Source organism: Microcebus murinus, chromosome 4 (genome assembly GCF_040939455.1).
Source record: "Microcebus murinus isolate Inina chromosome 4, M.murinus_Inina_mat1.0, whole genome shotgun sequence".
NCBI classification, from domain to species: domain Eukaryota; kingdom Metazoa; phylum Chordata; class Mammalia; order Primates; family Cheirogaleidae; genus Microcebus; species Microcebus murinus.
In genome coordinates, this window is record NC_134107.1 from 99,232,393 (window position 1) to 99,247,883 (window position 15,491).

Genomic DNA, 15,491 nt, shown 5'->3' on the forward strand with positions numbered 1-15,491 from the left:
GAAAAGTACAGAGAAATTCCTGCGGTAGTTCAAAGAATGGGAAAATTAATTTGGGATGGGGAATCTGGGAAGATTCCAAGCAAAGAGGGATTACTCTGGGCCTTTAAAGTGCAGCCGTCCCTTGGGATCCCCAGGGGCTGGGTTCCAGGGCCGCCTGAGGATGCTCGAATGTGGGGGTGCTCACATCTCGGATGTAAAGAGGCGTAGCATTTGCATATAACCTCTGCACGGCCTCCCGCACACTTCAAATCATCTCTAGATTGCTTATAATGCCGACTACAGTGTGAATGCTATGTAATAGTTGTTATGCTGTATTGGTTTTTATTTGTATTATATTTTATTATTATATTGTTATTTTTATTCTTTTTTTTCCCCCTGAATATTTCCTATTGGTTGGTTGAATCTGAGGGTGCAGAACCTGCTGATATACGGAGGGCCGACCACGCAAGCAGTTGAGGATATTCATAGACGCAGAAGAAAGACAAACACCTCTCCATGGCCCGTTGGAGTGGTGAGGGTCTCTCAGGAAGTCCAAGGGGAAAGAGAGCACTGCCGCTGGGGCCTGGGGGGCAGGGAGGGCTTCCTGGAAGAGGTGAGTCTGAGGGAGAGAAGAAGAAGCCCGGTAGGGAAGGGGGAACAAGGGACAGGGACAGTGATAGCAAAGGTGTGCAGGAGGGAATAATAGGCCAGGCCAGGCCCTGACATGGAGGCGCTGTCACTGTGGAGGTGGCTGGGGGTGTGGCAGCCAGACAGCTGGAGGTGGAGGCCATTCCAGAGACCCCACTGGGACCAGCCCTCCGGGCAGTGGGGGGGTCCTGAGGACCTGAGCAGGTCAGTGGCCATCTGCCCTCTCCTGGGTAGTCCCGGTCACTCTCATTAGGGGTGAGCTGGAAAGTTGCCCGGGGCAGAGCCAGGCCTGCCAGCCCCAGGGGAGAAGTCCTCTGCAGAGGGGACACAAACATGGGGCTCCCGGGAACACGGGAAGCAGCTTGGGGTGGAGGTGGCTCGGTGGAAAGACTGCCTTTCCCCAGCGTAAGTCTTAGAACCCAGAGGGCAGGGTTCAGTGCCTAGGACACAGGGGGAGAAGGGCTCCATGTCAATCAAAGGATCCCCGGCTTCCTGGGCGTGGAGGAGGCATCTTGAGTCCCCCTGGGATTGGAAGAGTCATTGTGTACTGAGTCCCCATGGCTGGTCCCTGGCAGTGTCTCCCCATCTCAGTTCTGCCCTTGCTGCAGCCGCAAGCCTCCCGGCCTCACCGTGGCTGCTGGGCTTCTCCGCAGAACAGTCCCCAGGGCCAGAGGATGTGCCGGATCATATTGTTCCTCATTAGGCAGCAGCTGGGAACTCTGAACGTCCCAGCCTAGCCAGGCGGCCGGGCCTGGGGGACGCAGCGCAGGCCAGGAGCATTAGCTGCACATTAAGTCTTGAGCATGCTGCTCTCCTCCATCCATCTGGTCCTCTCCCCTGGGACTGCTGAAGAACAAGTGTGCTGTTTGGTAACTGCCTGTTGGGGACATGTTCCTCTGCTGTCCCCAGAGAGCCTGAGCCTGCACCTTGGCTTTGCTGTCCATAGCCCTGGGACCCGGGTTCCTTCTGTCATCCTAATTATTCTGATCGCCATGTGTTTGATGCCAGGCAACCACCAGTTTGAGGGTGTTCCCAGCCAGAAACTAATCACTGTCTAAAACCTAAAACCTAATGAAAGGTGGTCCCTGGATGGCACGGGGTTTTGTGGGTAGGGAGGACAGGATTTGGGAATCTTAGCGAGTGGGCGAGGACCTGCCAAATAACGTGGAGTGCGTTAGGTGCTGTGGGAAGGGAAAGAGGAATGGGGTGCAGAGGAGACCTCACACTCCCCTTAATGTAAGATTCCCACGTTCCCTACTTCCCACCTGCATTGTCCCTCCGTCTCAGAGCGTGTCCCATGATGCTCTTTGAGTTGATCGTACTGTGTTACGTGGCTGGCTGGTGCCCTGCACGCCTGGATTTATGTTAGCACATTGTCGTATTTAGTCAGCTCAGGCTGCCGTAACAAAACACCGCAGACTGGGGGCTTAAACAGCAGGAATGTATCTGTCACGGTGTTAGAGCATGGGAAGTCTAAGATCATGATCCCAGGCAATTCGGTTCCTGGTGCGGCCCCTCTTCCTGGCTTACAGACAGCCACCTTCTCATTGTGTACTCGTGTCCTCACGCGGTGGAGAGAGGGAGCCCTCTGATATCTCTCTGGTAAGGACACTAATCTTATCAGATCAGGGCCTCCCCCTTAGGAGCTCATTTAATCTTCATTACCTCCTAAAGACCCTATTTCCAAAAGCAGGCACATGGAGGGTTAGAACTTCAGCATGTGAATTCGGTGGGGGGACCCAGTGAAGCCCATAGCACACATCTTGAATGTGTACTTGGCCAAAAAGAAGATACGGGAATAGATGGAACTAATGGATACTGGGACAGACCCTTGCGTGTGTTACAGGTGTACCTGTGCCCTTCGTGTCCCGATGAGGCAGAGGTGAGTCCCGTGTGACTCTGTACCATCAACAACCAGATCGAAACATTCCTGAGTTCGCAGGTCCACGGGGGACTTGTGATGATTTTCTGACATTATTTTATTGATTTATTTATTTTATTACAAGTTATTTATTTGTTAAGTCATTAGCAGTTTGTACAGTAGAGGGAGAAGTTGGTCATCATTGGCGCACCTGGCCCTAAGGAAAAGACAGCTGCCTCCAGCCTGAACTTTCCCTGGGGTGGAGGGAGAAGAGGGAGGAGGGAGGTGGGGAAATCGCCTGGTGGTGAATTTTCAGAGGGCCAGAGTCCAGCCTCTTCCTGTTAGTGTCTCAGAGTGGATCTGTCTTGGTGAGACTGCCGTACAGTGCCCAGAAGGCTCATGTCCCCCTCCCTAGGACACCCCCTTCTCCACAGCCAATCCCTGAGTTTTCATGAGAAGCACGATGAGCCATGGTCAGGGTGCCAGGTCTGAAGCCAGGCCAACCTGGGCTCAACCCCCTTCTCTACCACTCTCGGGACCTGTGGGCAGGTCACATGACCTCTGATTTCTCATCCCCAAGTGAAGATTAAACGCCCGTCTCACAGAGTTGTTGCAGAGGTTAAGTGAGATTGCGCCCACCGAGCACTCAATGCCAACAGTCTCACTTCATATAAAGCCCGTGTGCCACTGATCCAGTGTCTCTTTCCCATGACCCGTGCTGGATGGCACTGCCAGGTCCTGACGTCTTAGGTGTCTCTTTCCCATGCTCTACAGCTTGGCAAATCTTTTCTAGTATATTTTTAACAGCAAAACATTCCCCCCCCCCCACATCAAATCTTATGTGGGACCCTAACACCTAAAAGTGGCAGATGTGGAGTTGTGCTCCTGGGAGCTGGCACGGGCCTGGAGACCCCCAGTCAGCCTCCCCTGCACTTCCTGGAGGAGCCCAGGGGCCCTCCAAGGAACGTCATTTGAGAATCATTCTTGTGGGCTGCCCCACTTCCTTTCCAGTCCCAAAGTCACCATCCCGTCCCAGCACAGTGTTACTGTTTCAGTTTTGGAGTAACCATCTCATTTCGGTCCTGCATCTCTGAGTATTCCAGACTCTTCAGTTACACCTGTGCAGTCCAGTGGCCACTCCTGCAGGTGGCCAAGCCCCTCAGGTGCACGTAGACTTCGCTGGTTAATTCGCAGAAGCACACTTTATTTACTGGGTCGTAGAATACACCTTTCATTGCCCTATGCATGGCCAACCTGAGTGAATGAAATTTAACTTTTATTGTTCAATGAGGTTATGCATATAAATAAATCCACAAATGAGGAAAAATGCTTCGTAATATTCTGTGTCCTGGTTGTTGGTTTGTGAGATGGGCCGCAGTAGGTGTGGGAGTAATATGCAGAAAAGACATCATGGAACCTGGGTCTCCCTGTCTACACCAGCCACACAGAGTCCAAGGCTACCTGTAGGTGAAATCTATTTAGCTTGATCCCCTTGTGTGGCTTTTCTGAGTATTCACCTCTAAAAGATAAGGTCGTGGGGTTTTTCTCTATAATGGCTTTATTGAGATATAATTCACATACCACACAATTCACCCATACAATTCAGTGTTTTTTAGTATATTCCCAGAGGTGTGTGATCATTACCACAATCAATTTTTGAACATTTTTATCACCCCAGAAAGAAATACCATATGCACTAGCAGTCACCCCTCACTTCTCCCCAGCTCTCCTAACCCTAGGTGACCACTAATCTTTCTGTCACTATGGATTTGCCTATTCTGGGTATGTCACATAAATGGAACCATCCATATGTGGTCTTTTGTGTCTGGCTTCTTTCACTTAGCATGTTTTCAAGGTTCATCCATGTTGTAGCATGCGTCAGTACTTTGTTCCTTTTTATTGATGAATAATATTTCATTATATGGAGAAACCACATCTTATTTATCAGGTGATGGACATTTGAGTTGTTTCCACTTTTCGGCAATTATGAATACTGCTGCTGTATACTTCGTGCACAAGTTTTTGTGTGGAGATTTTCGTTTTTGTAACCTCCTCTCTATCAAGGGAATTAAGGACCTCAGTATCTAGATTTATTTATTTCCTACTGTGTCCAAGATACTGTGTCGAGCACGTACTATTTCATGTAATCTTCACAACAGCTCAAGGGGCAGGCAGTCTCCACTCCCTTAGAAGCGAGGAAACTGAGGTTCCATAGCCAATAAGGGGTGGAGCTGGGATTTGAACCCAGTTCTGTGGTATCATAGCATTTATCTGAACACGGCTTCCAGAAGTTGGGCAACTATGGTCACTCTCCCACTCCAGGCATCCACACCGATGAAGTCTCTGTGTTGTGCGACTTGCCTGCATTACCTTATGGAATCCTCACACCTGCCCCACCAGGTGGTCTCACTGTTCCTAAAGTTCAGTGAGGACAAGAGGTTTGGAGAAATTGCGCCGCTCCCCTTGGTGACCTGGCTCATTGGTGTCAGAGCCAGCGTTCAGTGGTATCTTGCAGCCACTCCTTGATGCCACAGATGTCCCTCACAAACCTGGCCTCTCTTAACCCCATCTCGCCTCATATTTTCTCATGAGCCCAGAATACGGTTTTCAAAGGACAGCCACTATCTCCCTTCCTTCGAGCACGCGTGCCTGTGTGCATACAGACTGACGTCCAAGAGGACCCCTGTGGCTGGACCCAGGGACCTCACACACACAGGACCCCTGGTGGCCCGTCGTGGCATTACAGGGCTCCTGAGGTGCCGTGCACATTCGAATTCACTGCTACACCTGCCCACAAACTAGACCCCGTCGGCATGGAGAGACCTTGCCTGGGGGATGGCAGGGTGGAGAGGGACTTGGGGAGCTGCCTGGAGGAGGAAGGTGGCAGCAGGGGCAGCTGGAGGGGGAGGAGAGGTGACGGCCGCAGGTGGAGTACCAACTGTCTCCGTGTGGTTGCCTGCCCACAGCTGCTATCCTGGACGACCCCATGGAGTGCAGCAGAGGGGAGCGGCTCTCCATCACCCTGGCCAAGAACCGCATCAACCGCGCTCCCGAGAGGCTGGGCAAGGCCAAGGTCGAGGTGGACATCTTCGAGCTTCTCAGAGACAGCGAGTACGAGACTGCAGAAACCAGTACGTAGCATGGGCGGCGCTGCCTTCTCCCTCCCTTGCTGCACTGGACGAGCTGTTGGTGTGAACTGCAGCCTTTGCCGGGCCCTGGTGGAGATATTTCCTGGGGAAGGAGAGAAGCATGAACCTGGGGCCCTGTGAGTTTCCTGGCGTAGATGAGATTCCCAGGTTTTGCTGTGAATCACATGCAGAGTAGAATGAAGACAGGATACTCGAAGCATTCATTCATCCACCCACTCATTCATTCCTTCCTATATTGATGCATCCATCTCCTGGGCATTTGTACACAAATCCCCAAATGAAATCTTGTGTGTGATCAAGAAAGAAGAGATATAGGTGGTCTGAGGGTAGCTACACCACTGTCCATCTGATTGCTTGTCGTGCCTTCTTGTGCTGAGGGAGTGCTGTGGGAGGAAACCAGGACTTGGGGTGGAGTTTAGCCACTCACTCTCTGGGTAGCCTCAGACAGGACAAGTCCCTTATCTGAACCTCAGTCTCTTCATCTGTAAAATGGGAATGCTAGGCTCTACTTTGCAAACCTTGCAGATTGTTGTGAGGTTTAAATTTCTTAAAATATAGGAAAATCTGTGAATTGCAGTGTTTTATAGACACACAAAATAGGTCATTCAAGTCACCCATATGGAGCCTCGATTATGCACTGGGCACAGCTTTTAATTCTCACAATAGCCTGAGAGTTAGCCTGTTACTACCTTCCCTTTAGAAAAGAAACCGAGGCTCAAAAACATTGAATAGTTTGCCCAACCACAGAGCTAGTTCATAGCAGAGCTGGTCCTGGGCCCTGCGAGCCCAGTGCACAATCCACCGCACCTCCCTGCAATGCTCTAACGTGTTGCTGGCATTACCCTGGCAGCTTTACGGGATTAGGCCCACGTTGCTGGGCTAGTGGCTTGTAGCTAAGCTGGAAATGAACAGCTCCGGTTTAGAGGGAAGGAGAAGAGCCCCTTAGCCCAGGCAGATGACAGCATCTATTCCCTAAGACTTTGAAGAGTCCCTGTCTCTCCTCTTTCTAGTCCATTTGAACCTTTAACAACACTCAGTGACAAAAATAAATAAACAGAATAAAACAATTTGCTCAAGTATGTATGTCAGACATCTGGTCTTCCATCTGAAGATCCAGCCTGGGCTGTTGGGAGTGCAAAAAAAGGAACACATCCACGCTGGCCCCAGCCCAGCAGGTGGGTGTTGTGAGGCCCCAGAGGGGGTAAGAAGGGGAGGTCACAGTGGCTCTGGAGACCCACCAGCCTCTCTCTCTCTTTCTCTTCCTTAACCATTTTGGTACGGCCGGCACTCACGGGCCGCAAAACCTCGCCCACGGCCGGCACTCACAGGCCGCAAAACCTCGCCCACGGCCGGCACTCACAGTCCACACAACAATCTGTGCTGTGCATTGACGAGAATCCGTTTTGCCCTTGTGTGATGAGGAAAGCTTTAAAGCACTGAAAGCTTGTTTTACTTTACAGGCAGCTTTACTTGTAATGGAAATCAGAATAGCTAACATACACATATATGTTTTTATTACGTTATTTTTAAATGTTCACAATTTTATTTTGATACATGAAAAAATTAGAAAAGTCAAGTTTTGTTATTAGCGCTAAAGTCGACGCTCGGCTGTGCGCCTTCCTATCTCGGCTGTCGGCTACAGTCGACGCTGGGCTGCGCGCGTTCATCTGTGGCTGTCGGCTGTAGTCGACGCTCGTACCGAAGTGGTTAATGCTCTTGCAATATTGCAGGCGCACGCTTACCCTGCTGCTAGTTTGGTTTCCTTGGTTTATTCATCAAGTATCTGTCCCATAATGGCTGCCCAGGCCTGACTTACTCTTTAGTTATTCATACGAGAACTTTTATTGAGCATTTACTACATTTCAGACATGACTCAGGTTATCGTGCGCTGAGAACGACACAGGAAACAAGACAGACAGGTGGCTTACAGGGTCTTTTCAGCATTGCATATCAGTGGCAGCTTCCCTCAGCACCTCTTCGTCTCTGGACGTCCGGACTCTGGATCTGCTGGACCGGCTCAGCTTACTGTGCGGCTGGTCTGATGAATTGCAGGTGTTGGCCAGACTGCCTAATATAGACCTAGGGAGAGTGTCCACTTCCGGTCCTGTAGCTGTGACTTACTGTGACTCCGTTCACACTGTTCAGAGCAGGGTCATTGAGGCTAGATAGATCCATGCACACAGATTCCTCCATAAGAGGACATAAGGGAACGAGTACCTAAATAGTCATTCATTTATTCATTCATTCAATACATATTTAGTGAGCACCTATTGTATTTTATTCCAGGCAAAAATGATTCATCAGGGAGCAGACAAAGATCTTAGCTGTCACAGAAGTCAATTTCTAGTATAATGAAAGGAAAATTCAGATTTCCTGGGATTTTTCAAATGAAATCAGAAATGCCAGCAACGACTTCTTGTGAATCTCCTAGTCCAGTCTGAAGCGCTTCTTTGTCCAGGAGGGCAGGTCTCAGAAAAGGGCCCAGATTTCTAAATAGTTCTGTAGTCTGTTGTGCTTTGGAAAACCAGCTCCTCTTTTCTTCAGTTCTTCAGAGCTCCCATGCAGAACTGAGAGAGCAGAGATTGGCCCATCAAGGATGGTGTCGTTAGCAGATGTAAATTTCCTCTTCCAGTGACATGCAGCCTGGCTTAGGGAAGCCAGTGCATCTAAAATATTAAGCCAGATGAATCGGAAATAAAGGAAACTAATGTCTTTATTCCACACTACAGAGCTTTGGACATCTTTTTAATGTCCTTCCTTTAGACACCAAGTATTTCCTTAGCAAGTGGCCTTCAGTTCAGCTTTTACATCTCAGTGTGTTTGAGGCATAATTAGCATTTGTGAGAAAAGAGGGCTTCTGGATCTTTCCACTCCAAAGGCCTTTCATCTGAAGCCAGAGTGTTGCTCCACAATGGGTTTTAAACGCCACCCAGGTAGTTCAGAAAAAGGTTCCCGCCCAGCTCTTCCCCTCTCAAAGTAAGGGGGCGGGCAGGTGCCGGATTAAACACCCGCCACGTGTTGGCTGTTGCAGGATATGGCAGGGACTGGGTGTCAGAGGCAGTATTGGTGGAAGGAGTGTGGGAAGGAGACAGGACCCCTGGCTGCAAGAGGGCCAACAGCTCTGTGATCCCTGCTTTGGGGAGGTTGTGTGGTGTACAGATTAGGAGCTTGGATTTTAGACTCAGACTGACCAGGTTTAGATCCTGGCTCTACCATTCATTAGCTGCTTGCCATGGACAGGCTATTTAACCATTATGTGCCTCAGTTTCCTCATTTGTAAAACAGGGGCGATGGTGATACCACCTCATCAGATGGTCTGGAACATTCCGGAAGACAGCATAGATGACGTGCTTAGCACTGCGCACGTAGCAAGTATTCAGTAAGCATCAGCTATGGCTTCTGCTATCGGCTTTATTCTCTCGCCCTCACACGTCGTCTCCCTCTGTTTCAAACTTCAGCCACACTTACTGCGGCAGTGCTGTCTCCCAGGCTCTTCTCCAGTGGCCTGCTTAATGTCAGCGCCCATCGTAATTGGATATTCCCTTCTGTTTCCAGCTTTCTGGGTTTGATGCATCTGACAGCTTGAGCCTCTGCAAGTGGTGGGGACACCTCAAGCCAGCAGCGGCTGCTCAGTGTCAAAGGCTGTGATGTCCCTGGGCTAGTGGCTGGGGGCTAATTTGCAACGGTTAATTAGTAAACACAAGAGTGGCTCTGGAGCCCTGGGCAATTCCCCCAGCCCCACGCCTACCACCCCCTTGGCCAGGGGATCTGCTTCAAGATGAAAGAGACCCTGGTGATGATGTTTCTGGTTGTGGCAAATAGAGCTCTGATTGAAGCTGGGGCTGTAGCCACCCAACAGGGCACGTTTGTACCTTCCTTTCAGTTATAGGTGGGTTTCCCAAAGCTCCGTACACATCACATTTAACAAGTTGTATTCAGGGTGGGAGAGTCAGTCGAGGGAAGCAATGGTTATTTCAAGAATCAAAGATTATGAAGTGTAAAGCAGCTAACAGTGCTGGAGTCCAGCGGCCGACTCCCTTGTCTGATGGTTGGAAACGAGGTTCGGGGACAGGAAGTATCACACGGGGCGTTAATTAATAGCCGACCTGGAAACCGGGAAGACATGAGTAGAAAATCACCCCCCTGTCCTGTCTGGCTCAGGCAGACAGGTTTTCGTGCGGTGGGTTCATTGAAAGTGGGGATCACTTGTAAAGCGTCCTCCAACCACGTCTGAGGTCCCGCCGGCACCCCGGCCCTTCTGCTGTTACCGCCCCAGGCTCCTGCTGTTTGGCCCCCTCTACACAGCTCACACATCTGAAATAATAGGGATGACAAGACCTCCAGGGTCATCTCCTGTCCCACCTGGCCCTTCCTTCTCTCCCTTCCATATCTCATCTGCATCTCAGCCTTTCTCTTGCAGGGAGCTGCCACAAAGCCTCCCCTCCCTGTTCCCATAGATCAGTGTGTCCCCCGTGGCTGACATATTAGAGCTGGACTAAGTGTGCACCCCCCCTGCCACTCAGACACCCCGAGGCACTGGCCCTGCTGCTGCCAGAGCTGGTTTGAGGTTTAATTTACTGCAGAGCCAGAAGCAGGGGCCTCCCTGCCAACCCCTCAGCTCTGCCTCGGTTTGTCTCTGTGAGGCCAAGCATGCTGTCGGCTGTCCGCAGTTTCCCCTTGAAACCGGGGGCACCGTGGTCACCCCCAGAGTGGGACACGGTGTGTAGTGTTCCTGCTCCTCGTGCCTGCGCCTCCTGCACGGGCTTCTGAGCTCCTGCAGGCTCCACGGCACGACCTGTGGCCATTAATAAGGGAGGTTAGCATCCCTCCATCGGCGAAGTAGAGTGAATGGAAGTTGGGTAAGGAAAAAAAAGTAAGGAGCTAGAAGAGAAAGGCAGCAAATAGCTGTGAGTCATTCAACAAACATCCTTGCTCCTCTTCTCAGAGTTTTCCAGGTTGCACGGGCACAAGGTGGACTCAGAGCTTAGAGATTGTCTGGTCCAACCCCCTCATTTTACAGATGGGGAAACTGAGGCTGGCGATCTTCTCCAGGAAGAAGAAAGATCCACGTATCTGACCTAAATCCTAGGTGGCTGTCCAGAGGTGTGCCAGTGAGTGGCAGCAGGAGGTCAGAACTAGGATGTGGGTGGAGCAGGCTAGGGGCCTGGGAAGGCCTCCAGAATGGACCTGGGCGAGTTCGACAGGTGAAGAGAGGGAATACGGCATCCAGGGAAATGGTGTAATCTGATAGCATGAGCACAGGCGTGAGGAAGGAAACCATAGGGGACCTTGGGACGTGGCTAAAACGCAGAGTTTACACGGGGCAGAGGAGAGGGCCTGGCTTAGGGAGCAGCACAGAACAGCTCTCAGAACTCAGGCTCTGGAGTTGGATGCACCAGGATTATAGTCCTGGCTCTGTTGCCTCCTTAGGCTTATCTCCTAGGCCTGACATTCCTCATCTGTAAAATGGGCCTAAGAAGAGCTCGCAAATCTTGAGGTTGTTATGAGGATTAAATAAGATGGTGCGTAAAAGACTTATAACTGTCCACACATTTGACCTACTAGTAGTACAGCAGGATTAGTATGGTAACTCCTCCCTCTCAGGGTTGTTGTAAGGACTCAGGGTGGCAGGTGTCTGCCAGCCGGGTGCCTGGCACTTGGACAGCCCCAGCAAAGGGTGTTGCTGCTCACACAGGGGCTTGGGACCGGGCAAGGGCTCCGTGGGATCTGCTGCTGGTGAGGGGACGCGGTAGCAGCTTTGAGTCCTCCAATGTCCTGGGGTGGCCCCAGGCATGACGGCACAGGGCCCGGGCACTGCTGACCTCACCCGAGCCCTCCCTCCGCTGGAGGGCCAGCGAGGCCAGTCTGTTCAGGCCCCCGTGCACTCCTAGAGAGCTCAGATGGAACGCACTCCTCAAAGCTGTGGTGTGAGAGAGGAGATGGTTCCTTGGAGTTGATTGGGGCAGTTGTTCGCCTTGCCCCGGGACAGTCAGGGCTGTGCACTGTGCTGGGAGTGCGGTATAGATGGGCACATGGAGAGCCTTGCCCCGGGACAGTCAGGGCTGTGTGCTGTGCTGGGAGTGCAGTATAGACGGGCACATGGAGAGCCTTGCCCCGGGACAGTCAGGGCTGTGCGCTGTGCTGGGAGTGCAGTATAGACGGGCACACGGAGAGCCTTGCCCCGGGACAGTCAGGGCTGTGCGCTGTGCTGGGAGTGCAGTATAGACGGGCACACGGAGAGCCTTGCCCCGGGACAGTCAGGGCTGTGTGCTGTGCTGGGAGTGCAGTATAGACGGGCACATGGAGAGCCTTGCCCGGGACAGTCAGGGCTGTGTGCTGTGCTGGGAGTGCAGTATAGACGGGCACACGGAGAGCCTTGCCCCGGGACAGTCAGGGCTGTGCGCTGTGCTGGGAGTGCAGTATAGACGGGCACACGGAGAGCCTTACCCCGGGACAGTCAGGGCTGTGTGCTGTGCTGGGAGTGCAGTATAGACGGGCACATGGAGAGCCTTGCCTCCTGCGGGCTTCGGCATCCCCAGGGTTTTCATGCAAAAGACCCCAGTCCTCCCTGCTCCACCTCTCCGTCAGCCCCGCACGGCCGGGGTGTTCACCGCACAGGCTCAGAGAGCAGCTGAGTGGCTTGTCGAGAGCCACAGGTCAGGGAGCAGGACCTGGCCTCCTGAGCCCACCCAGGAAGCTGCCCTTGCCTAGAGCGGCTGCCGTCAGAGGCACCTACCACTACCCCCCCCCCCCCCGCAAATCCGCAGCACAGCCAGACCCTCGCCCTCCCTGAACCGCCCTCTGTCCGGAGGGGGGACCCTGTGACAACTCAGGAGAGGATTAAGTTCCTCGAGCCCTGAGCCCTTCCGGTCCAGCCAGGAGCTCCAAATCCATACCACGGTGCTGGCAGTACCGGCGTTTTGAGAGGAAGAAGACCCTCCATGGGGTCACGACACCCTCATCGTGGCCTTTTATTCCAGCAGCTGCTCTGACAGTTGCCTTCCAACTCCTCTGCTGGCTGGAAAACTTAGTTGCCATGGCAATGTCACTCAAGTCTCCTCCGTTCCCCCACTTCCCTGCTGGGAGGCAGAGGTAGAGCCATCTCCCTGGCCTGCCCTTCTCAGAGTCCTCACCCAGACGGCCAGGCCAGCCTGCACAGCCAGCCTGTGGGGGCTTGTAGAGAGGAGGCCCTCTATAAGTGGTTTCCATTTCTAGTGAGCAAGGCATCCTTCGTAGGGAACAGGTAGACCAGTTCCCAGATCCCAGGAAATCCCCAGGCCGTGGCTGCTGGTACGATCATCATAATGCAATTTCGCCGGGCTTGTTCTGGATCATTTCAGTTCAGCTGAGCAAACTTCTGTTGAGCAATTCCTTTTTGCCAGGACTGGATCAATGTGACCCCTGTCTTTAAGGAGTTCACAATCCGGTGAGGGAGACGGACACATGGACATGTGTGTGAGGAGCTCAGTGTGGAAGACACAGGTCCACAAACCCTTGAGGCCCCATGTGTTTAGAATCCAGAACTTTTGAGACATTGGGAAGCTCATGTGGTGCATAGACCGTGCCTAAGTTATATGTCCAGCAACGTCCCGCACTCAAGCACATACACACTTATGTTCGAATATTCACATATTTTAAATAGCTTCACATCTGTCTGCTGAGATCAGATTTTGCTCCCAAGGGATGTCTGATGGAAAACATCCAGTTTCAGAGCCTTTTGGAGTTTGGAATTGGGAATAAGGAATTGTGGCCTGCTCTGAGAATTTGTTTTCAGGAGAAACTTCCCTCTGTTGAAACCCAACATCAGCAGCCTGCTTAGGCCAGAAGCTGGCCAGGAATTCAGAGAAGAGGGAAGCTGCCCTGTCTCCTAAGGAGAGCTGACTCAGAGCCGCAGTGTGCCGCAAACAGAGAGAGCGAGAGACGCCTCCCTGCCCAGAGGCAAGATCTGAGCTGGGTGGGAGAGGATCAGTAGGAGTTTGCCAAGAGGAAGGGCAAGAGAGGGCCCAGAGTCTAGGCCCTAGACCAGGACAGACCGAGAATGCTAATGGACTCCTCAGAAAAATAATGTTTTAAGCGAATAAAATAAAATAGGTGGTATGACCATGGAAACCAATTATGTAGAAATGCAGTTAAAATATTTTAATGGTGATATATTAATATGTGTGCTTCTTCATCAATATATTCAATAGCCAAGCCCAGGATGGGTCTAACTAGCTTAATCTCAAAGTAATAATGAATATAAATGATAGTTCAAGATATCCACAGAACCGTAATATGATATGAAACACTGGTGATTTCTGTTGGAGACAAAGTCACAGGTACTATTAATATACCGAGGGTTGTCACCTACATTCGAAATGAAAGGAAATGCTACATTTCACTTAGGGGTTAGAAATAATAATGATCCCCCCCAAGATGTTCCCAGACCCCCGACTTCTACCCACAGATCCCAGGCGCAGGTTAAGAACCCCTGGTCTAGTCAGAGATAGCCACGTGGGAACAGGCTTAGGCAGGAAAGCATGCGGAGTGCCATTGGGGTGAGCTGGCATGGCGGGAGGAAGGGCTGGAAGGGGGGTCTCCAAGAGGTCAGATGCACTTAAATTTTACTTGCTCATCAGAAGAAATTCTTTTATCATAACATTGTATTTTTATAACATGTTATAAAAGGAGAGTACATGCTTATTATAGAAAGTAGAGAAATGGAAAAAGGGAAGAAGATCACACCATGCCAAGGCAATCTCTAGGAACGTTCCAGTTAATCCCTGTTAACTGGGGAGGCCGCGTGTTGCCGTGGTTAAGGCCCTGGTCCCTGCCGAAGGGGGTTGAGCAGTTGAATCTGGACTCTGCTCTTCAATTTTTCTGTCTTGTTTTTGTGTCTGTAAAATGAGAATGACAGTAATAGTACCTGTTACGTCAAGTTGTTTTAGGAATGAAATAAGTCAATTCCTGTTAAGTGCTTCGAACGGGCTGCAATTAGCACTCAGTAAGTGTTGTCTTTAATAACATCTTCTTCTAATCATCCCTCAATGTGTAACTGTTCTCTGTATTTGCTTAGTTGTAGCCTTCATATAGATATGCATGTAATTTTATATCCTGCTTCTTTCTCTTAATATTATTACATAAATATTTTTAATGCTATTATAAAATGTTCATAAGCATTTTAAATGCCTAAATAATATTCCCTCTGGGCACATGACCCGTACTTTATATAGCTGTTCCCTTGTGATTAGACATTTAGTTTATTTCCAATTTTCCATTGACAGTGTTGAGTGGGCTTCAGTGTGGTCCAAGAACTATTTATTGGGCACATAACTCCGAGTAAAGCCCTGTTCTGGGTATGGAGAATGCAGAGGGAAATAAGAGAAGCTCCCTGCCCGGGAGCAGCACCCAGATCTCTGTTTCCGGATTACAATCTACCTCACAGTTTGGAGAATGGACTGGGAATGAGGAATCCTGGAGACAGAGCAGGAAGGCAAGTTGTAAAAAGTTCCAGGGTTGACCTGGAACAGTGGCAGTGGGAAGAGGAAGAAGAGGATGGCAGGCAGTGAGCAGGTCAAATGTTCAGAATCTGGCCCCTGATTGGTACAATAAATGAGCTGATTTAGTTAAGGAAGGCAGGAAAGAGTGAAGGGTGACTATGGCTTTGAGCTTGAGGAGCTAAGGGGAGTACAGCAGAGTGGCTAAGATGGATCTCCATGTTCCGGGCCAGTTCTACCTTATGTGATCTACCTGTGTGATCTTGAACAAGGAGTTACATTTTCTAAGCCTCAGTTTCCCCATCTGTAAAGTGGGGCTAAGAATGCATCTTCTTCATAGAAGTGTGAAGATCGAATCAAATCATGAAGAACATGCAA

The 15,491-nt window shown here is 50.9% G+C and overlaps 1 protein-coding gene across 2 annotated transcripts in view; it reads left to right on the forward strand.

Annotated features, from left to right (window-relative positions):
- Positions 1–15,491, forward strand: part of GRIK4 (glutamate ionotropic receptor kainate type subunit 4) — a 418,916-nt gene that overhangs the window by 236,113 nt on the left and 167,312 nt on the right. For both annotated transcript variants that reach the window (XM_012773499.2, XM_076002592.1), the window contains exon 3: positions 5,455–5,619. In XM_012773499.2, coding sequence (XP_012628953.2) covers positions 5,455–5,619 — 165 coding nt within the window. The remainder of the gene's footprint in view (positions 1–5,454; positions 5,620–15,491) is intronic.